We start from the raw sequence: 22,266 nt of genomic DNA on the forward strand, positions 1-22,266 counted from the left end.
TTTACTACAAAGAGCTCCTCCTTGTGGGAAGAGTGAACCTGCCCCTTCCCGCCTGGTGTAGGATGGAGAGGGGAAATGAGGAAGAAGAAGGCCACAGAGGTCAGCTGCAGATGTCCCTGTTTTCCTTCCCCAACCCCCTCCCTCCCAGGCTGGGGTGGAACTGGCAGATAGAAACCGGGTTCAGGGGAAGGAAGAGAATTTCAGGGTTGATAACCGCTTCCTGGAGGTTAGCAGGGCTGCCCCACAATCCAGACCAAGGCCTGTTGACTAGCCTTACAAACATCTTCACCCCAACTGCTCCTGCCGCAGTTCCTAGAACTCCCTGGGGCCTGTCGGGCCAACGGCATCGTCTTCCCTTCTGATTTATCCTCCATGTCTCATCCAAAAAGACCGCCGGAATGTGCGCCTGGTCACCAGTCCCTCTGTATTGAACAGTTTATTTTCAGAACTTGTTGCTAGTGACCAGGTAATTGTTTTGTGGCTCTCAAAATACTGTTAAAATAGTCCTCAAAGTGAAGACCAAACCTGGCTTAGCAGTTTTTTGGTGCATTTTTATTTGGTTCGAAGCTAAGCAGCTTTGTCCGTAGTTTTGAATAAACTCGGGGGTGAAGTTGAATGGAGTGAGAAGCAGAGATTTGGTGAATACAGTTGGTTCCCAAACTGTGCACCAAGGCACCCCAGGGCACTGCAGCAAATTCACAAGGGTTCCAAAGGACATTTTAATTTTCAAAGGAAATGCAGCCATTGGGGATGTCTGTTGTACTGTGCTCACTATTAGCTCAAGATAGTTCAGTTTCAACATTATACTGCACCACACTACATTCTTTTTGGTGAGTTATCTTTGCGAAGCTGAATTTTTGTACATTTTATTGATAAACAAGTACCCCTGAAAAATCCATGTGAACAGGGGTGCCTAGTGGTTAAGCATCCAACTTTTGGTTTCAACTCAGGTCATGATCTCAGTTCGTGGGTTCGAGCCCCACATAGGGCTCCACACTGAGGGCGGAGTCTGCTTGGGATTCTCTCCCTCTGCCCCCCGCCCAGCTGCACTCACTCACATGCTCTCTCTAAAATAAATGAGTAATTAAAAAAAAAAAAAGTACGAACAGGAAATGAGGGTGGTTGTATCCAATCTGATTCCAAGGTTTGAGAAGATGTGCCCACATCACATCAATAAGTCATTGTGATTACAAATAAAATAAAAATATTTTTCCTCTCAATTTATGTGCCTTTTCTTTTTCCAGAATAATATGACAGCTACTAGGTTAGGATATAAATACTTAACAAGTTGTTTGAACCTAACTACATAGTAATAACTTTAAAAACCTTTTGGTTTTGTTACACTGTGGGAAAATGACTGACACAGTAAGTGTGCTGTGAACAGAGAAAGTTTAGGGACCCCTAATAAGCCATTTTGGGGGGGTTTCATACTATTTTTTAAAGTAATCTCTACCCCCAACAGGGGGCTCAAACTCATAACACTGAGATCAAGAGTCACATGCTACTAAACCCTCAGTTTAAAAATAATGCCTGGGGCACCTGGGTGTCTCAGTGGGTTAAGCCTCTGCCTTCAGCTCAGGTCATGATCTCAGGGTCCTGGGATCAAGCCCCACATCGAACTCTCTGCTCAGCGAGGAGCCTGCTTCCCTCTCTCTCTCTGCCTGCCTCTCTGCCTACTTGTGATCTCTGTCTGTCAAATAAATAAATAAAATCTTTTTTAAAAAATAAACAATGCCTCTCAGGAGCACCTGCCTGGCTAAGTCGGTAGAGCACGCAGCTCTCAGTCTTGGGGTCGTGAGTTTGAGCCCCATGTTGGGGGAAGAGATTACTTCAAATAAAATACGTCTTTCAGAGGGTTAGAAACCCAGGCACGTGCATTACCATCACTGACAGCTACAGCAACAAGTGGGTATTTACCACCCCCGTAGGAACCCCGAGACAGCTCTTGGTTCCATGGAATGCTTTTGGATTCTTGTACTTATTAAAGAAAATGTTTTCAAAGGAAAAGAGGGCATTTATTCAAATTTCTTAGAGTGGCTTTTTAAATGACTTGATTTATTCAAATCATCCCCCCAATAGCTCTTCTCAATTATAAGAGGATAAGCAAGATTATTATCACTTGGATGTTTTATATATAATTATTACTTTCATTTGGGGCTAAAGTATGTGTATTAGAGCCATACAATATGAAAATTTGAATATGGAGCACAGAGCCCCCCCCCCCGTGTAATTAAGTTATACATGATTGGTGTACGTCTTTACAGAACTTGAAATTTCCTTTCACTTTTTTATGTTATAGGGATTGATAATGATCCTTTCTTTCCTTTCCTGGTATGTCGTTGGCCATACACACTGTTTACTCAGGGCCCAGCCCTTGGTCAGGATTGGAATCCAAATCCTCTCTTCTGAAAGAATGTCTAATTGTTTCTCTCTTTTAATTGGCTTGTATTCAGCAACAGTCTACAATACGTTCGGTACAATTAGGCTAAGGTTTTTCTTGGAGTGTTCATGTTTACTTAAAAGTAGACACTTGATATTCAAGAGGTTTTATGACCATCACGATCCTCCAGCATTTCCAGGCTCAAATGATATCGTTCGGGCACAGAATTCTGAGACCTCAGTATGGATTTGGTTGTGTTTTGACGCAATCATTTCCTGAAAGAAACCTTGCCTCTGCCCAAAGGCACCTCCTTGGTCTCCCTGGAGAGGCAAGTGGCCACTGGAAGTGTCACATCTAAGAAATGTCATCACATAACAAGAGACTAACCAATTAAAAGTTAAGTCGCCCCTGAGCAGAGCGGGAAAATAATAGAAAGCCCACCTACCTAATAATGGGACTCATTTGACGCCAGGGTCTTTAAAATGGATTCAGACCACACTGTCTCCAAGGAAAGAAATGAGCATCTCCTAGTAAGAGGTGCTTACTAGGAGCTGACTAAGGACAATGTTGACAAAGGGGTCAGAATTGGAGAATCCACTGTCACTCCCCCACCCCATCCAACCTCAGTATCTTCTAAGAGTAGATGTCTGGCCAGCATCACTGTCAAGCAGGTCGCAGCCCCAGGCTCTAGTGGAAACCACAGGAGTCACACTTGGAACATTGTGGGGAGATTGGTGAGAAGGACCCAGAGAATACCTCTGGGAAGGGGTAGAAGTTTTCCTGGGATACAGAATGGAGATGAGATGAATTTCTAAGACAAAAGAACATGTGCATATTTTTTTTTGGAACTTGACATATAGGGTCAAATGCTTTCCAGAAAGGTTTGTACCCATTTCCACACCTTAGCTACGTCCAAACCTACTGACACCAACCACATCCTGGGCTGTGTTGACAAGGGTCACAGGATCCCAGACCACCTGCCACTGAGGGAGCCTGCATGACGCCTGTGCAGGATTCTATGGCCAAACTATGGAACCAGTTCCCAAAGGAATCCTTTCCTATCATCTGTTTAGTTCAGCAAACAGTCTCTGAGCCCTGGTGGGGGTCCTTGTACAAGATCAACTTTTTCTGGGCACTAACATCCTTCAGTATGTTAATAGGTTTATGGGGGAAAAAAAAAAAAATCCAAGGGGTGCCTAGGTGGCTCAGTGGGTTAAGCCTCTGCCATCCACTCAGGTCATGATCTCAGGGTCCTGGGATCGAGCCCTGCATCAGGCTCTCTGCTCAACAGGGAGCCTGCTTCCTCCTCTCTCTCTGCCTGCCTCTCTGCCTACTTGTGATCCCTCTCTCTGTCAAATGGATAAATAAAACTTTTTTAAATTTTTCAAAAATCCGTGGAATATTACTCAGCCATCAAAAAATGAAATCTTGCCATTTGCAACAACATGAATGGAACTAGAGGGTGTTATGCTAAGTGAAATAAGTCAGAGAAACACAATTATGATTTCACTCATGGAATTTAAGAAACAAAACAGGGTCATAGGGGAAGGGAGAAAAAAATAAAATAAGAAGAAATTAGAGAAAGAGATAAATCATAAGAGACTAAACTACAGGGAACAAATAGGGTTGTTGGAGAGGAGGTGGGGGGGAATAGAGTAACTGGGTGTTGGGTATTAAGGAGGGCACATGATGTAATGAGTTCTGGGTGTTATATGCAACTGATGAATCACTAAACTACCTCTGAAATTAATAATACACTATATGTTAATTAATTGAATTTAAATTTTAAAATTTCAGGTAAATTTGGAATGAGCTGCATCTTAAACTATCCTCTTAGAGACTCCTTCATATGTTAGAGACCCAGGGAGTCTATTTTTTTTCTTTTTCTGTTATGCAAAAAGAAAACCCTTCCCATTGCTTACCCAGCACTTTGCCAAACAAGATGGATTAACCTCTCAAGCACACCTTGGAGCAGAGAAATAGTTGGGTGGTGCCAGGCTGCATGAAGATGGGGGTCTCACCCATGAGTCCTATGATACTGCGTTTGGCTGTGAGGCATAGATGGGAACCCTGTAAGTTCTGTGAGTTCCTGGAAGGTCAGAGGACTAGAGACCACTGCAGACTGGAGAGAGGGAAAGGGAGACTCCAGGAAGTGGATGCAAGGTGGGCAGCTCAGATGACTGGGCCATGGCCCGCGCCACACACTCAGCTGGAAATGAGTCCAGCAGGGACTCTGTGATCTTATTGAGAGATGAACCATGAGCATCACAGCCTCTTCTGAGGCTGATTCACCTGCCTCTGTTCTCCTTCAACCTGGAAACCACACCAGAAGTCAATACCCATACCCCTGTGCTCTTCTTCAAGTTGTCTCTAGTTCATGGAAGTCTGATTGGCTTTGGAGTTTAGAGCCTGGAGCCCAGTATCCTTCGATCTACTAATGTGACTCAGTTACAAATGACAAAAAAGCCAACCTGAACCAGCCTGAACTAAGAGAAAATGTCCTGACTTGCATAATTGAAAAGTCCAGGGATTGGTACGGCATTATGTCCAGGCCAACCCAGAGACTCGAGTAATGTCATAGAAGTTGGGGTCCCTCTGCCCCTTGACTCAACTCTTCTGTCTGTGTGGGCTGCAGTCGACACCCCTCACAACGCCTTAAGTTCAAGGCTCACTGCCCGGGCCCAACCTCCTTCCCTTTGCAGCGACTCAATCAAAAAATCCCAGGAGAGGGTACCTGGCACTCTCAGTCAGTGGAGCGCACGACTCTTGATTTCAGAGTCCAGAGTTCCAGCACCATATTGGGCTAGAGCTAACCTTTAAAAAAAAAAAAAAAAATCCCAGTGCTCACTCTGATTGGATCAGCTAGGGTCATGTGCCACCCCTGAGCCAATCAGTATAGCAAAGGGTTCCTGGGCACTGATTGGCCAAGACCAAATGGCATAGTCTGCCAGTGGAATCCGGTTGAGAGTGGGGGAGGGGAAGTCCTTCAAGAGGCAAACTGGACACCATTTCAGGAGATTATTGCCAAGAGAAGGGTGATGGGATGGCTGTTGGTGACAAAAACAACATATGTCCCCTGGTACCTTATGGAATCTTCACCAGCAGCTCCTTCCTGGGAGAGATCTGCTCCCTGCCGAGAGCCTCACAGCTGGGCCCCGGCTTGGCTGAATGTGAAATGAGGTTGTCTCAAGTGACCACCTGGCACTTCTCGTTGCTATGGGCAGCGGCTTTGACGGAGAGCTCATGAGGACATACTCCGTCCAAGCTGGGTCCCTTGACTATGCTCAGGACTTCATAGCCACAGGCTGCTAGGCCTTCTCCTTCAATAATACATCTATCATCCCCCTAGCATACAAGGTCAATGTTGCAGGCCGCCTTCCAATGTTTCAGCTGTGTTTCCTAATTTGAGCTTTTGTCACCTCTCTGAACTCAGAGCAAACCCTGTGAGTGGAGGCCAAGCTCTCTGGAGAGGAAGTCCTGGGGAGAGCCCTGCCCTCCATCCTGGCTGGCCCTACCCTTCCCTCCAAGCACTTGGAGCTGGGGGTTGACAGCCGCACTGCAAAATTGGACTACTCCATGTAAAGCTGGGAGCAGGGTTTCTGTCCCCATGAAGCAGTTTTCAGCAGGCAGGGATCACAGAGTGTCCAGGTCCTGAGGCAGGCAGGGTTGGCCTGTACCCTGGACACAGGAGGCCACATAGGAGGCATAGCAGAAGAAGGCCGGGCATTGGAGATCTAAGTCTTTGGACCCCTGGGACAGCAACGACAGCCAGGGAGAGGCGGCACAGACCCTAGGGCAGCCTGATGGACAGCTCAGAGTGGCCAGGAGGGCAGCTGGGAGCCTTCAAACTCCGGCCCCCATTCCCTGCAGCTGAGGACTCTGGGACTGGGACTTAGGTCAGCAGTCACTATGAGTAGTGAGCAGAGAGGACCGAGAGCTGCACCTGCCCAGGGAAGGTGTCGCACACCAAGCATTGGAACGGATTAAGCAAGAAGGAACCCAGGGGGCCAGAACCCAAGGAGGAAGCAACCCTGGCCTCAGCTCAGGCTCTGGAGAGGCCTGGGGTCTCCCTTTGAGGAAAAGAAGGACCAGATCAGCTGACCAGAGGGAAGGCTTGGGAAATGACCACTGACTCTCATGTCTGACCGGGGCTCCAGAAACAGAGAGGGAGGAAGGGCTTTCAGCGGGGGTCGTGGTGGCTGAGGCTGCTCTTTCCTGGACGGTACAGAACCCGGCAGAGTCCCGTGCGGTTCCCCTCCGTCCACCAGAGGGAGCCCGTCGCTCGCAAATCTCCCAATTTGGGCTGTATGGGCCGCCCGATCCTTGGCCTTTAGAAAGATTTTGGGAGTGAGGATGGGTGGGACTCTGGACTCCGAGAACAGGTCATCAGGCGGTGATAAATAGTGTGCTAGTCTCGGGACTAGAGGAAAGTAGGCTCTGCCGAAGGCAGCAAGGACCGTTCAGTCCAAACTTTTGGTGGGATGAAGCTATGCGGTGAGGCTAGGCCGCTGGTACAGAAGAAGCAGGGAGCTTGGTGCAGACATGGGACATTAAGAAAGGCAGTCCTGACCCTACCTCCTGGCTCACACTCTTCTTGCCATTGTGCACAGGAGGAGACTGAGGCCCAGCAAGTTTCAATTACTTGCTCTGTATTAACATGCCTGTCATGTCTGTGCCTGGATGGGGCTCAGTCTCTCACCTCCTTTCTAGAGGTTTTGAGGGGAGTAATTCCTTCTGAGCAGGGCCGGAGCCTGAGTGGGCCTGGGAGCCTGATGCCAGCTCCATGTGTTGCCTGCTCTGTGGTCTTCTTGGCCCCTGGGCTGGACACCCGGCCCGGGCTCTAGGCCTTGTGGACATCTGCAGGACTGAGCTGCCCTGAGAAGCAGAACAGAGAGCAGCTGGTCAGTCTTGCCTCAAGAGCCTGTGCACAGCATGGGAGGGCAGCAACTGCGGACGCAAGTTCCCTCCAACCAAGGCCTTGATCTGACCCTAGCAGCCGTCTGGGTACAGCTCAGTGAGGGACAGGCAGCCTGGGGCTTGAGCAGCCCAGGGAGGACACTCTACACTGTCCTTACTCCACAGGCTCCAACCCTTGTGAAAGGCAAGCCTCCCACCCCCCCCCAAAAAATGGGACACGTGGCAGAAACCACAAATGTGGGTGGGGATGTAGAACGCCGTTCCACCACCAAGAGGTGTCCTGTGGTGTCCTGAGGAGGGACCTCCTCTCTCGTGCTCTTTTCTGTATCTCTGGAGCCCAGAATGGAGTCAGGCACAGTGACAACATTCAGTACACATGCAAATGAAAGAATGAACGAAGGAACGAACAGAATATTATGTGCAGGGAAACGTGGTGAATAAGGCATGGCCCCTGGCCTCAGTAGGGCACAGTCAAAAAACACAAACTAGTAAATAAACAAGCTCACTTTGTGAGAAGTGCTATGTGGCTGAGGGACAGAACTGGGGACAGCTTTCTTGACGTCAGAGACAAGGAAGGCCTCTCTGGGGAGATAACGTGGGTGCTGAGACCTAACATGGGTCAAGTTATGAGAAGTCTGGGAATCAGACATTCCTGGAGCAGGAATAACCAGTGCAAATGCCCTGCGCCAGGCCCAAGCTTGCCTTGGACACAGGGAGGCTGATGTGGCTGGTGAGCCAGGTGGGCAGGGCAGAGGATGAAGGGAGAGGGGGCCTTGGGCTTAGAGCCTTCACTTCCTGGGACAGACAGCACTCAGCTCCCTGTGCTCGCTCGTGTGACCTAAGTCTTAGGTCTTCTTTTTTTTTTTAAGATTGTATTTATTTATTTGTCAGAGAGAGAGAGAGAGAGAGAGAGAGAGAGAGAGAGGAGCGAGAGAGCGAGCACAGGCAGACAGAGTTGCAGGCAGAGGCAGAGGGAGAAGCAGGCTCCCTGCTGAGCAAGGAGCCCAATGTGGGACTCGATCCCAGGACGCTGGGATCATGACCTGAGCCGAAGGCAGCCGCTTAACCAACTGAGCCACCCAGGCACCCCGAGCCTTACGTCTTCTTGCTAGGCCCTTGTTCTGGCCTGTCTGGTTTATACCTCGGCCTCCGTTACTCTGGCCCAAGCCAGGCCTCTTGCCGGCCTTCCAGACCTGTGTACCCACCAGCCTCTGACAGTTCACCTCAAACACAGGAGGTCTCCACGCAGCTTTAGACCTTCATCTCCAGCCCCTGGCACGTGGTAAATGGCACCTCCCTGTGCTGGAGGGCTCAGGCCAGAACCTGGGGGATCCTTGCCTCCAATACCCATCCTGTCCCGGAATCTTGACACTTTAACCCATGTGTATTTTTTTTTAAAGGATTTTATTTATTCGAGAGAGAGAGCGCATGAGAGAGAGAGCATGAGCAGGGTGAGGGGCAAAGGGAAAAGCCAACTACCCGCTGAGCAGGGCTGAGCAGGGAGCCCAATGCAGGACTCGATCCCAGGACTCTATCCCGGGAGTCCGAGATCATGACCTGAGTTAAAGGGAGACGGACTGAGCCAACCAGGCACCGCTACCCCATGTGATATCTTAAATGCACCTGTTTCTCTTCCACCTGGCCCTTCCCCCTTAATCCGGGTCCCCTGCCTCTGCAGATTAAGTCACATCAATGCTTTCCAGGAGGTTTTCTTCCTCAAATCATCCTGTGGCTTCCTCAAATCCTAGCTCTGTACCTGGTCCACAGCCTGCCCACCCCCTTTGCCCCGTGCACCCTTAGCACTCTCTCCTGCACAGGGCCTCCCCATGCACCACTCCTGCCCCCTAACCTGTCCCCCATCTCCTCTCTCATCCTCCTGGCTCTTCCAGTCTCAGCTTCAATACCACCTCCCCAGGGAAGCCCTCCCTGCTGTCAGGTCCCCCTGTCTTTGTGCTCAGGGTCCCATTATTTATAGATGGTCCTTAAGGAGTTGTGGATGGATACTTCAGTTAACAGCCCCATCTTCCCATCCCTTGCTACTGGTTAAGTGTCTTGAAGGCTCCCTAACAAAGAAAGTGGGGGCCTGAGAGGGAAGGAGGGCAGAGGAAGATAGGAGGGCGATAGGGGGTGGTTATCAGCAGAAACTGGGGTCCCAGGCTTCTTCCTTTGGATAAAGCAGTGTGTAAGTCAGCCCAAATGTGATCCAAGAACTCCCACATGGCCACGATGTTGGGGTACAGGAGTGGGTACGGAGCGTGCCTGGCTTCTGTCCCCACCCATTCCCGACTACAGGGTAGACTTGGGCACTCCAGAGGTGTCCCTCCTGAGGATTCTGTCCCCCTCCCAATTCTGTCCCCCCCTTCCCTTGCAGCTGTGAGTGTCTCACTTGGACTTGCATCTTTAGACAGCATTCAGGGGGTGCCTTGGTGCAGTTGCTTGAGTGTCTGACTCTTGGTGTCTGCTCAGGTCATGATCTCAGGATTGTAAATTTGAGCTCCACGTTGAGGTCTGCACTTAGCAGTCTCCTGGAGATTCTCTCACCCTCCCCAAAAGAAATCTTCAGCCCCCCTCCAAAAAAACCCCCCAAAACCAGCTTCATTCAGGAAGAATAAAGGAGGCCCAGGATCACCCAGCTGGTTACAGAAGTGGGAACAGAACCCCTACTTTTACATCCTTAATGAACAGATTGCCCCATTCTCAGCACCCCTAACAGCTAGGATGTCAACCCTCACTGACCCCCTAGAGAATGGGCATGATTCAGGGGCACACTATGGAAGCTTGCGAGGGGCGGGGGAGGGTTCCACTTGTGAAGCTTACCTGCAAGCCCCAGGAGGCTTAGTGCACTCTAGTAGCTCCTGCCCCCAAGGACTTGAACTCCTGTTCACCCTCACTTCCCCTAGCTTTCCCGACAGCCGTCTGAAAATCCTAAGTGCTCACTTACCATCTTCAACTGTGTTCAAGGGGAAGGCTGGCCGACCTCCCTAACCAAGGTCCACTTCTTTCTCCTTCAAAGAGCTTGAATTGGGGAAATTGAATTGGGAATTGGGGAAAGCCTGCGTTCGGGCCCTGAAAATAAGTCCAGAGGGACAAGGTGCCACATGCCACCGCCAGGGGGAGCCACAGCCACCAACTAATTGGGTGAGGTCCCAGGAGGAAAGGCCAAGATTATGGGTAGCCCCATGGGCAGGTGGTTTATCTGGGGTCTCGGCCATGTTCACATTTGGCCTGTGCCACCACCCACCCACCCCAACCCTGGGTGGGGGGTGTCTGTGTAACAACAGTGCCTCATGTAGCCCATTCCTCGGGGAATGCCTGGGGATGGGGACAGTATCTTCCAGGGCACCCTCATCCACCTGACATCCAATACTGCGGTGCTGGGAAATGGCTCTTGGTACGATTAGACCAACCCCAGTAAGTGGCCTCCCCTTCACGACCCTTAATTCCAGTACCCACCCGAAGGTCTTAGTGGCCAGCCACAGCTCAGCTCTTGATCTCCGTGGCCACCCACCATGCTGTTCCCACCCATTCTGGACAACTGGGGGTCTTCAGCCCACTATCCCCAGTAACTATAGCTGGGCCTGAATTCAAGATCCTTCCAATGCCCCCTCCTCCTGTCCTTGCCCCCACCACAGATGATCTAGAGAAACTGAAATGCAGAAAAACCAGGCTTGAGACAGCTTTGTTAGAACAACTCAGCAAAATAAAATTCCGGTTTATTGTTGGACAACATTGTTTCACACATACATCAAACAGGCCAAAAAAAATAAACAGCAACTTCATAGACAAAAAAGGAAAAAAAGAAACCTTTTATCTTTGGCCTTTTTAACCATCTCATACAAACCAACTACTTATAGTACAGCTAAGTACATACACAAAAAAAGTTACTGGAATGCTCGGAATAAGATTGTTTTTTTGTTGTTGTTTTTGCTTTTTTTACAAGGTTTTTTTTCTCCTTTGAGATTATAATGAACATGGTCACACCACAAGTAAAGTCAGAAGTAGGACAGAGAACGCTCCAAAGGCTGATTTGGTCATCCGAGATCATTAAAAATGGCTGACCCCTAACAATATGTACAAAAATATAAAATGTAAATAAAAAATACAAACAAATTTTCCTTTTTAAAGTACTTTTAAGAAAAAAAGCAGGGCCTTGGAAGTTTTGGTTCTTTTTTCCTCCCCTGTTGCAAATTCACGTTGTGGTTTTGGTTGGGTGGCGGAGAGCGTGTGTCATCTGCGGGTGGCACTGCCCGCGTTGGGCAGGCGGGCGGGACTCTCTACTCGAAGGTGACCACGTTTAGATTCTGAGACGGGAAGTGGAGGGTGAATAGGTCACGGTGGCCTTTTTTTTTTTTGTTAAGTTTAACTTTTCCTTTTTTGCTGTCTAGTCATCCTCATCGGTCTTCTGCTTCTTGGTGTCGACATCATCATCCTGCAGAGAGAAAGATGGTCAAGGCTCCTGCAAGCACACACTGGGCCCACCCCGACTTCTACAGAAAGAGGCAAGGACCAGGCACTGGCTGCTCCAGAGGCTTCCAGAGCTCTGAGAAGGCAGGCCGAGCTTCCTTTCTGTTCCTGCTCAAGGGAGCCTTTCAGGACTGCACAGCAGGAACGATCCCCTCTGGCTATCGTGTCTCAGGTCCCAACCCCCCACCAAAGCCAGAACCCACCTCATCATCTTCAGCTGCCCGTTTGCCCGTAGCTGCCTCAGCCTCCTCATCTTCATCTCCATCCTCTTCTTCACCTGCAGAATCAAACCCCAAGGTAAACCACACTACCTTCCCTCAACCACCAGGAAGAATCCTGATACCCTAAAACCCACCCAGCAACAACCTGAACTTGGGTGGGGACAGACAAACACCGCAGCTCCTCAGGGAAACTTCCCAGTGAAAGATTCTCCAGGGAAGAGGAATATCCCTGATCCCTGCTGCCTGACAAACCAGGCAGCCAAGGGCACCTTGCCACCTCCACGCAGGCACTTATCTCCAGAGGAGAAAAGAGCAACAGACCAGTGGGCAGAAGGCACCACTGAGAGTGTGCGTATGTGGGGGCACAGCCTAAAACCAGCAAAGTTCTAGCCCCACTGTACCAACCCAGCTGTAGGTGGGCCACTGGTCCCCAAACCCAGGACCCAACTCCTGTCCAGCAACTCCTTTGCAGGACAAGGCCAGGGAAAGGTACCTCCTAACAGGGGAGACAAACAGGGCTACTCACCATCACCTTCCTCCTCTTCCTCCTCCTCCTCCCCACCTTCTTCCTCTTCTTCATCTACCTCGTTGTCGGCCTCCTGCTCCCCATTTTCCTCATTCTCGACAGAAAACATACCAAGTTGTTAATGAGAACAGATCACCACTCCTGCCCCATCCCATCTCTTCCCCCACACCCTACCCAAAGCATGTGCAGCCCGAGACAAAGCAAGAAACCTCAACTCCTCTTCCTAAAGCTCCACCAGGAGACCGTGATGCAAGAACTACCCAAGGGCTCAGCCTTCTCGCTCACCCCAGTCTAAGCCCAAGCTGGAGTGAGAGAACTTCCTGGCCAGGAAGCGGCTACACATCATGCGGACACTCACAGCGTTCCCATTAGCAGGTGCGTCTCTTCCATTCTCTGCCTCCTCCACAACTTCCTTCTTCTCCTTTAAGTCCTTCAAAAAGTAAGAGGGAACTATTAAGTCTTTTAAAAAACCCACGGCTGGCAAAGAGGCCCAGAACTCAAAGGCATGAATACAGAGCTGATCCGGATGTCCTAACAGCCCCATGTTACACTTGGAAACAGGGGAAGGAGGGGCCCCAGGACAGCCAGCATGTCTGTGGTCAGGGTTTCCTCCAATTTCTCAACCCTTAAGAAACACATCAACAAGAGTCCCCTGCAGTTGTTCCCACTGCCCCTTACTCATACTTCTCAGGACAAGAGCCATGTGGCACCACGGCCTTAAACCCGTCTGGCCGGGCAGACGAGCCAGAGAACACCACTCACACACCCATCACGGACTGGTTTCCAACCAGCGAGAGCTCCGCCTTTCACAAATCCTTCTTGGAAGACAACAGGTATGTGCCATAAATAAATAAGGTAATGGAGGGAGGGCCCGGGCACTGCGGGAGAACTCCCGTGGGCGGGCCAGCCCAGGAAGGGAATGGGAGGGAGGGAACTGGCAGAACCCGGGAGGCCGTCTCAAGTCCTCCCCGACTCCCCAGCTAAGCACCAAGCAAGTCCACGGCAGCCCAGCTCTCTAAAAAACCCAAACCCACCAGTCCACTAGCTGTGACAGCTATCCCAGGAGGTCGCAGGTCTTGGCCGGGAAACGTGCCCGGGCTTAAGGGACTGACCCTCCTTCAGAAGGGAGCCGCCCTGCGCGCCCCATCTCAGGGGCCGTCAGACTGCACCTCGAGCAGCGGACCCAGTCCGCTTTCCAAAGGGCAGCGCCACCGAGAGTGCCCCGAAGCCCCGTAACTTTTTCCGCCTGGCCCTGCCGACCCTACCGCCAACACAAACAGGCGTCGAGCCAGACACAGCTCGGACTCCGTCCAGTGAGCGGCCCGGGGCACCTGTCGGCCCCATTACCACCCGCCGCCAAGCCGCGAACCCCGGTGCCGCCCGCTCCCGCCCCCTGGCGGCCGAAGCCCTGGGGAGCGGGTGGGGGCGGGGAGAACGCGGCGCGCAGGCGCGCAACCCCCGCCCGGCGGGCGGGCTTTGCGCGCGGGCCTCGGCACGCACCGCGCGCGCGGAGCACGTGGCCCAGGGCCGCCGAGTGCGCCCCTGACCCTGGAGACCCTGAGCCTGCAGGCTGCGCTGGCCCCGCCGCCGCGCGAGGTGCTTGCCAGTCTTTCCTGGGGCTTCCTGACGCCCCCACAGCAGGCCTCCATGCGCGGGCCTGCCTCTCTGCATTTGGCGGGCAAAGTCCCGCGGGAGACTGCCCCGAAGTCCATGGGGCTTTCTCAGCCCCGCATCCCGAGGCCGTCGGGGACGCGCTCCACGGGGCTATTTATTGCTGCCGGCGGGGAATCACCTTGGAGGGAAGCGAACGCGGACGTCCGCAATGGGAAGGGCCGACCCTCCCCCCACCCAACTAGTTCCCGGGCTTAGTCCGGAGGGGGCCCGCTGGAGTCCTTGCGGAGATTCCAGTCGCCAGCTCCACTCCGCCGGGGAAGTCACCCTTGGGATAAAGCCAGAGATGACGCCAGGGGCACAGAGGTTAAGGAGACGCCAAGGTGACTCCTGCCCGTCCCCAAAGGGGCACGAGGGGCGCAGACCAGACCTTAGGTAAAAGAACCGATCTGCCTTAAAGTGCCGCGCTCGCTCCGGGCGAGAGCGCAGAGAAGACGCTCCCCGCGCTGGCCGCGATAACGACCCGGCGCGCCGAACCGGAGCTGCGCCAGACGCGCAGGACCTCAAAACCGAGGGCAGCGACCCCGCAACACCAGGCCCCGACAAACCCCAGCGCCCGGCTGGACCCCACAACCGGCCAGCCGCGGCCACAGCTTTTGTTCGTCCGCGTTGCCTCCGGAGCAGCGGCGCACACGGTGCTCCCGGGCAGCCGCGGGGGGCGCCCATCGTCGCCCCGGCGCGCCGTTCCTTCACTTTCCGTTTCCTCACCAACGGCGCGTGGGCTCGCCTCCTCCACAGCCAAACCCGGCACCGCTGGTGAATTATTGAAGCTGGGCGGCTGCTCCCGGCGCTCTCTCCCCGGAGGACGCCTACCCCCGCCCTCCCTGAGAGCTCCTAGGGCGGAGAAGACCTTCACACCTCCGCGGAGACAATCGACGTCGCGGTCCGCCGACCCGCTGCCCGACTCCATCTTATCAGCGCTTAGTCCAGATAAACCACCTCGGACCCACCGCAAGGCGCGAAACGAGGCGGCCCGGCTCCGAACAAAGAGCAGCGCCGCCGGCGGGCGCTCGTTGCGAAGCCGCCGCTTCCCGCAGCCGCCCAGCGCCCGCACACGCGCCCCCCCCCGCACTTCCGATTCCAAACGCGCTCGAGTTTCAAAGTTATTTCTGTGCGCCCTGCAGGCTGACGACCCTCAGCCGGCCCCTCTCCTCCCGCCACCTTTCAGACGACTCACAAACAAGTTTCAGGAGCCGTGAAACACCCGCCCCCCGAGCCCCTCAGCCCCTCAGCCCCCGCCCCTCGGGGGCCCCGAGGGCGCCCGGCCCACTCCCCGACGGGCATCACGCCTGCCGCCGCGCTTCCCGCCCCCTCCCCCGCACACAAAAGAGGGGGCTGCCTGGGGGCCTAGGCCGGGGGCGAGAGATCTCTCCGCCCGAGGAAGAGACAGCGGGCTCGGAGCAGCCCTGCCGCCGTGCGCGCGCCAAACACCGCTCCAGCGGCAGCAGCGCGCGGACCCCGAAGGGGCGGGCGGCGTCCAACCTCACCTTGGTGGTGATCTCGGAGCTGGTGTCCACGGCCGCGTCTGACATGATGGGGCACGCCGGTGATCCGATGCAGCGGATTAAAAAGAAAGCAAGAGTTCGAGGACTCTGGCGAGAAAGCTACCGGAGTCCGCGGTGGCGGAGGAGGCGCGCGGCGGAGGTGGTTGCGGCGAACGGAGAGGCGGACACAGGAACAATGCAAAGATGGCTTTTCAGAGCAGCCAGTGGGGAACTCACGCGGCGCCAGAACCTTTAATATAGATTAGTGGGCGGCGCTCGGCCTCCTCTGCCCGAGTGCTATTGGCTGAGCGCAGGGAGCGGGCGCTCGCTCATTGGCTCGATTCCGAACAATGGGCAAGCGTGCTTAAAGCGGCAGCGCCTTGGTGCGTCCCGCGCTGCGCAGTCGCCGACCGCACTGTCATTCAGGGCTCTAGTTTGCCGGGTCTCGGCGGCGCCGGCGCCGCGGGGGAGGGGCGCACGAGCGCGCTCTAGGCGCGCGCTCCCGCCGCTGTTTTGCTGGGGCTGCTGACGCAGAAAGCCAAAGCGCGGCAAAGCCGCCCGCCCAGCCCCCAGTCCTCCCCTCCCCGCTGCTGCTCGGAAGGAGGGGGAGGGATGAGGAGGCGGTGGCCGGGCGCGCACGACGGCTGCCAGCGAGGGGGAGGGGAGGCCGGGTGCTGGGCTGCGCTTGCCCGGGGCGGTGCCCTGTGCAGTGCCCGAGGAGGTGCCCGCCCACCGCGCCGGGGCACCTTCGACCGAGAATTGTCCCAGTGCAAGTGGGTGGAAGCCCTGCGACGAGCAATGAGGGCGCGAGGCCGAGACCCGCGCTCCTGGTCCGCCCCGTCTGTACCTCGTCCACACCCTCTGCCCGGCCCCAAGTGCGCCGGGTCTTTGAAGAGGTGACCCCGTTGTCCACCACGAGCCCCAGCGTTGGCCGCATGAGCCAGCCGACAACCGGGCTCGGTGTCAAGCGCACACACACTCTGAGATTCATGCTTCGAGGGGACTCGTGGGCCGGTGTTAGCTCCTGCCTTCGAAAGGGACAGCCCCTTGGGCGTCGCACCACACAGCAGTCTCTGCACTCCAGGGGTTTGGACGGCGCCTACCCCGACTGGCCGCTGCTGTCGCGACAGCTTTAGGGCCTTCCACGGCCCAGCCATCTAGTCTATCTTTTCTCTCACCCCACTTAATGGACTGCGAGGGGCACATGAACTTATACACTGAGAGTTTACTGGGGTAAATAATCGCCCCCTTAGACCAGTTGGTTTAGTCCTTGGGGACTCCTTGAAGTTTGGGACGCCATTTAGGGGACCATGCGGAGCCCTGAGAAGGGAACCATCAAGTCGCCACACTCAAGATGGCGTTGGGCTCAGCAAGCGTGGCGTGACGTGGCGATCCGATCACGCAAACGACCTGAAGACCACAGGTTAAAGGCTCCTTATCGCTACCGCACTTGTCTGTCGAACTTAGAAAGTAGCTGTGTGGGAAGAAGGATTAGAATAGGTGGGAAAATGTTCCAGAAAGAAAATAAATGTGCCGCACTCAACATGGCGACAGATAGCGTTCATCCCTGTGTGGCCAGAAGGGGGCGCCCGACACGGAAGGCGGGACTCCGGAGAAACGGGCGCGCACTGGCTGAGAGTGGCGGGCGAACACAAAGTTGACGCTTTGCGTCCTGCCATTGGCAGGTTCCACTGTCTGTCTCTTGGGGCCGCGGATCTGGGAGTGGAGAAAACCCGGAGTATGAAATCGTGGAGGAGGGTCGTATACCAAGTCCCGTAGAGGTTCAAGCGAGGAACAGGAGGAGGGATTGCGGCGCCCTTCTTGGTTCTCTTAGGTCAGGGGCTCGCTGACCCCGTTCTCACCGCGCACCGCGAGACTCCCTTTTCTGAGCTTACCACGCGCTCGCCCGGCTGCCTCCTCTGGCCCCGGACTCCAGTGCCCGGCCTGGGGGAGGCGCGGAGTGCCGGGACGCCACCTGGGTCTGGGCCCCCTCCCTATTTCCCCTGGCCCGCACGCGTCAGGCCCGCATCCTGGTTCACATGTTTCTCTCTGGCCGTTGGGGCTTTCCCGAGCGGCTTGTCCTCTGGGAAGAGAAAAGCCCGGGCTCCATGTCCTGTGGCCGGAAGAAACGTAGGACAGGTGTGGAACAGGGCGGGAGAGCCGCGCCACCTCCTGTTGCTTGGCGATCGCGATCCCGTCCCGGTTACGCTGCGGCGGTGGCGGAGGGGGCGGCCGCCGGTCTCAGTCGTGCCCCCAGGTACCCCCATGGCTGGAAGTGGGATTTTCCCCAGGATGGGCGCGCGCCAATCTGAGGCACCCACAGTGGTGTCCCCGGACCACGCGTCCCAACTCTTTGTTCGGTCCCCTCCCTCCCCGGGCCAGTTGCCTTTATTGCGGCACAAACTTGGGGCCTCCTTTCGACCCAAAGCGGGAGAGGGCTCGTTGGCCGCTGCCGCCGTGACCCCTCCTTTGTGCCATAGCTTTCCGAGAAGTGGAGGGATTGGGCGGCGTGGTAAATGAGGCAGGACAGCGCCTTCTACCTGCCATGCATCCATTAATCTCTCGTTACCCTAGAAGGGATTGTTCAGTCCGCAAAACCCGGATGCTCCCGAGAGCTTGGTCTTTGCAACATCTAAGCGATTGGGGCTTCTTCCCTCCCTGGATGGTGGCTTTGGGCGGTCGTCTCTGTGTCCAAACTGAAAACTGAACATGACCCGGATTCTGGCTCAGGCGTGGGTGGGGGTGTGTGGGGAGAGGGCTAGCACAGGAGCCAGCATCCGGGAGGAGCTGGGTGAACGTGAATTTCCCTCGAAGAACTGCTTTGCCTGACCCTGTCCCCAAGCAGTTAGCTTTGCTAGACGTGGTAAGGACTGCTCATCCCCACCTGATTCAGGAACCAGTATTTACATTCACCAAGCGATTACTGGATGTCTGCTGTGTGTACGGCAGTGAATCTTTGGCTCATCCTTCAAACATTTTCATTTATCCCCTGCACCTTGCAAGGTAGACAGGACAATTATAGGGTTGAATCATATGAAACTGATGTTTTTGTAGGTCAAAACCAATTGAAAATCAGCAAATTAGTACGTTCAACCTCTAATATGATAACCCTTTACTTGTAACAAGTCCAAGAAGCCGACCAAGGGATTATTGCAGGGAACTTGAAGTAACCAAGTGAATCAGTTACCAGGCTGGGGCTAAAATCCTAAAATGGAGGACTCTGTTTTGTTAAATGAGTCTTGGAGCAGAAGGGGCCTCCTTGGATCTCCTTGGGCTCATAGGGGATAGAGTTCTTCAGGCTATCAAGAGTCTCCTCCCTCAAGGAACAGGCAACTCCTATCATCTTTGCTGTTTCTAAATGGGCTGTTCTTCCTGTCCTCTGTCACTTCCACTCACCCAATGCATCTCTGTCCTTTCCTGCTTCTGTGTCCTTTCAAACCCCCCAAGACAAGCTGGTATGCTCCATTAGGCCACATTTCCTGGTGCAGGTGGAGGTGCGGTGCAGTAGGCTTATGTTAGAGCTGCTCTAAGAAGGGAGGGGTGGGGTTGAGGGTTGTGGTGGCAAATGGCCTCCAGGCAAGTTTCAATTTAGGGAATTTGTATGAGGACACCTCTGGCTTGCTGACCCATTCTCCAGCTGGGACCACAGGCCTCTCCCCACCAGGCCTGAGTCACACATTTATGTCACCTACCAGGCCCTGTAGGCACTGAAGTTTGCAACACGTGCTCCTAAGCCATTTCCAACATATCCCTAATTGGTTGTCTCACAATTCTGCTTGATTCCCAAAAGACCAAAAAGGATATAATTGCTGTTAAAGCTGCTTGGATTCATAGACCAGTCATGCCACACACTAGCCGTGTCGACCTGGGCAAGTTACTCCCTCACCTCTAAAGAATGGAGATGACAATGACAGGGCCCACCTTCCGGGATTAGCGTGGGCACTGAACTGGTTAATATTCAGAAAGTGCTTGAAACCGTGTGTGGCACATCCAGGAACACCATTGGTGTTCTCGGGACCCCATTTTCCAACTGCTCTCTGTACCTCCGTGGGTTAGTTTCAGTGTATGCGGGTCTCTGGGCAAAGGAACAATGTCTTCAGCAAACTCTTCCCATATTCAGTGGGAAATAAGGGCACCAGCCTCGCTGAGTTTCTGGAAGCCTATGATTCGGTGCCCGACATGCTTGGCAGCCCTTGTGGCCTCAGAGGAATGACAGAGTCTGGGAAGCAGCCTGAGTGGAGCAGGCCTCAAAAAATCTCGCCTTCCCGCCCTTCAGAAACCCAGGCATTTCAGGCTGTGGTTTCCTTGCCCGGGCATAAGGGGCTGGGGAGCTGCCAGGGGCCTTTCAACCCTCCCGCCTTGCCCAGCCCGGATGGGATTGTGTAAGAGCCCCCTCCCCACCCCCACGCCTTCTCCCTTGTGCAGCACGTCTGGGCCTGCCCGTTCTCCCAGGGAGCTGTGCCAGAAGGCCCTGCTACCAGCACAGGTCTGGCAGCCCCAAGATGCTCCTGCCAGGCAGGGAAAGGGTTGGGGGACATCTCCTGACGTTTGGGGCCTGGCCCCAAACTTATGCCAAACCAGAGCTCCGGTTGGAGACCGGATAGGGGAGGAGTGTGTGCCGTGTCCATGCCCACCGCTGCCCCCTGAGCATGCTCGTGCCATGGTGCCAATGCTGGACCCCGGATAGGGGAGGAGTGTGTGCCGTGTCCATGCCCACCGCTGCCCCCTGAGCATGCTCGTGCCATGGTGCCAATGCTGGACCCCCTGTGCATGTGCACCCTGTGGTGTTTCTAGAACCTTCTGCCCCCTCCTGCCGTTTCCCGGCCCCGCTTCCCCACATCCATCCATGTGTGTGTGCGCCTGTCTGCAGACCTCAAGCTCCGTGGGCTCCATGGGTGTTTTGCTTAAGCTCTGGTTACCGTGTGTAAGCATGTGGGCCCAGCATCCCACTGGCAGAGGAAGGTGCTGGTGGGGTGGGGGGTGGAGCACGTGCGTAGGCACACATCGGTCGCCCTGCCCATGAAGTCCTGTGGGGGCGGAGCAGCCAAGGAAAGTTTAAATACCTCTATGTGCCATGAGGAGACCCTGAACTGGGCAGCTCCACACCTGTCCCTTCTTGCCACCTGGCCCCACACGGGAACCTAGCAAGACGGGAACCTCCAGTGGACCCTGGATGAGGGTCTGGGTGCCCCCTGCGAGGCCAGAGCCCCAGGCCAGGTAAGGTTGAAGTGGGGAGAGGCAGGCTCTTTAATTTCCTGAAGTGTCTGCTTTCCTCTTCTCTGTCAACCTCAAATCGGTCTTTCCTTCACCCCAGCAGAGAAGCCACCTTCAGTCCTATTGCGAGGGGAGAAGGTGTAAAATACAGAGGACACACCCCCAGCCAGAATTTGCTCACTCCCTCACACCAAAGGGGAATACAGACAGGGTGACTAGTTGTCCCAGTTGCTACAGGACATAGAACTCTCGGTGCTACAACCAGGAAACCCCCAGGTGCCCTGGGACACGTTGGTCACCCCGGTCCAATCCTTCTTCACAAGCTGGGAAGAATTCCATTTCTGAAGAAATCTATAAAACACCGCCAAGAAGGGTCCTGTGGCCTTTGATCCAAAAACAGCCTCCCCTCTTAGAGTCTGCTTGTCTTTGCCACAGGCAACCCAGGGTGACTCTGGGAGCATTTGGCTTGCACATGGCAGAGCAGAAGGATTGAGGGGCTTAGCAAAGATCACAGAGGAAGCTGGCAGTGCGGGGATCAGGACCTCCCACACCCTCCCAGGAGGGCTCTCAGCTGCCACGTGCCGGGAGGGCTGCTACACAGTGACAGTTGTGAGCAGGGGAATCTGTTTCTAGATCCAGGTGGGAGCCAGGCTCTCTAAAACAGGGGGATATTTCTTAGGCTCCTTTCAAAAGTACTGTCTCCCCCAAGAAGATTTCTGCGAGTCTCACAGGGGAGGAAAAATGAGGATCTCCCTTGGACAATTCTGTAGGAAAATCTCAAAGCAGGATGAAGCTTTACCCCAAAACCCAAACTTCCCCAGAGAAGGGATGGTGGCAGTCCCTTTTCCAGGCAACTGCGAGCTCCTCACACATTTAAAGCCTGAGAGGAGGGGCCCCCAGGTGGCTCAGATGGTTAAGCAACCGGCTCTTGATTTTGGCTCAGTTCATGATCTCAGTGTCTTGAGATCCAGCCCTGCATCATGCTCCACAATGAGCATGGAGCCTGCTTCAGATTCCCTCTCTCCCTCTCCCTCTGCCCCACCCCCACTCTTGCACTCTCACACTCCCTCTCGAAGAAAGAAAGAAAAAAAGAAAGAAAGTCGGAGAGGAAAGAGTTCACACACGCAAACCGAGAGCCACCTCAACACTTTCCCCAGCTACAGCATGTTCTTGACTGCCATGTTGGGGCTGGGCCTTGCTTGCACTATGACGGTTCACTGGCTCTGAGCGGCAGCTTTCCCCAGGTTCTGCCATCTCTTGCCACTGAGGCACTTTAAGACTGTTTACCTCAAAAGCATCAGCCAGACACCTACCGGTACACTTGGCTCCTGGCAAGGTCTCAGTCTTCCCCGTTGCTAGACTGAGAGAACATGGCCCAGCTCCCAGGAA

General features: G+C 54.2%; 1 protein-coding gene across 1 annotated transcript; it reads right to left on the reverse strand.

The window, feature by feature from the left end:
* Window positions 1-10,965: 10,965 nt before the first annotated feature.
* PTMA (prothymosin alpha) lies at window positions 10,966-16,260 on the reverse strand. Its single transcript, XM_080798051.1, has 5 exons — window positions 15,667-16,260; window positions 12,867-12,938; window positions 12,509-12,602; window positions 11,965-12,038; window positions 10,966-11,726 (listed from the first exon to the last, which is right to left on the reverse strand). Exons 1-5 carry the CDS (start codon window positions 15,709-15,711, stop codon window positions 11,679-11,681), a joined length of 333 nt encoding a protein of 110 aa, XP_080654177.1. The 5' UTR covers window positions 15,712-16,260; the 3' UTR covers window positions 10,966-11,678.
* Window positions 16,261-22,266: the final 6,006 nt, after the last annotated feature.

This window comes from Martes martes (assembly GCF_963455335.1).
Source record: "Martes martes genome assembly, chromosome: 3".
Classification (NCBI taxonomy): Eukaryota; Metazoa; Chordata; class Mammalia; order Carnivora; family Mustelidae; genus Martes; species Martes martes.

Coding starts and splice junctions, on each gene's coding strand:
- PTMA (XM_080798051.1), bottom strand. CDS start 15,711: ATGTCAGACGCGGCCGTGGACACCAGCTCCGAGATCACCACCAAG. Junction 12,603..12,866: donor CACCTGCTAATGGGAACGCT/GTGAGTGTCCGC, acceptor TTTTCTGTCGAG/AATGAGGAAAATGGGGAGCA. Junction 12,039..12,508: donor GGAAGAGGAGGAAGGTGATG/GTGAGTAGCCCT, acceptor TTGATTCTGCAG/GTGAAGAAGAGGATGGAGAT.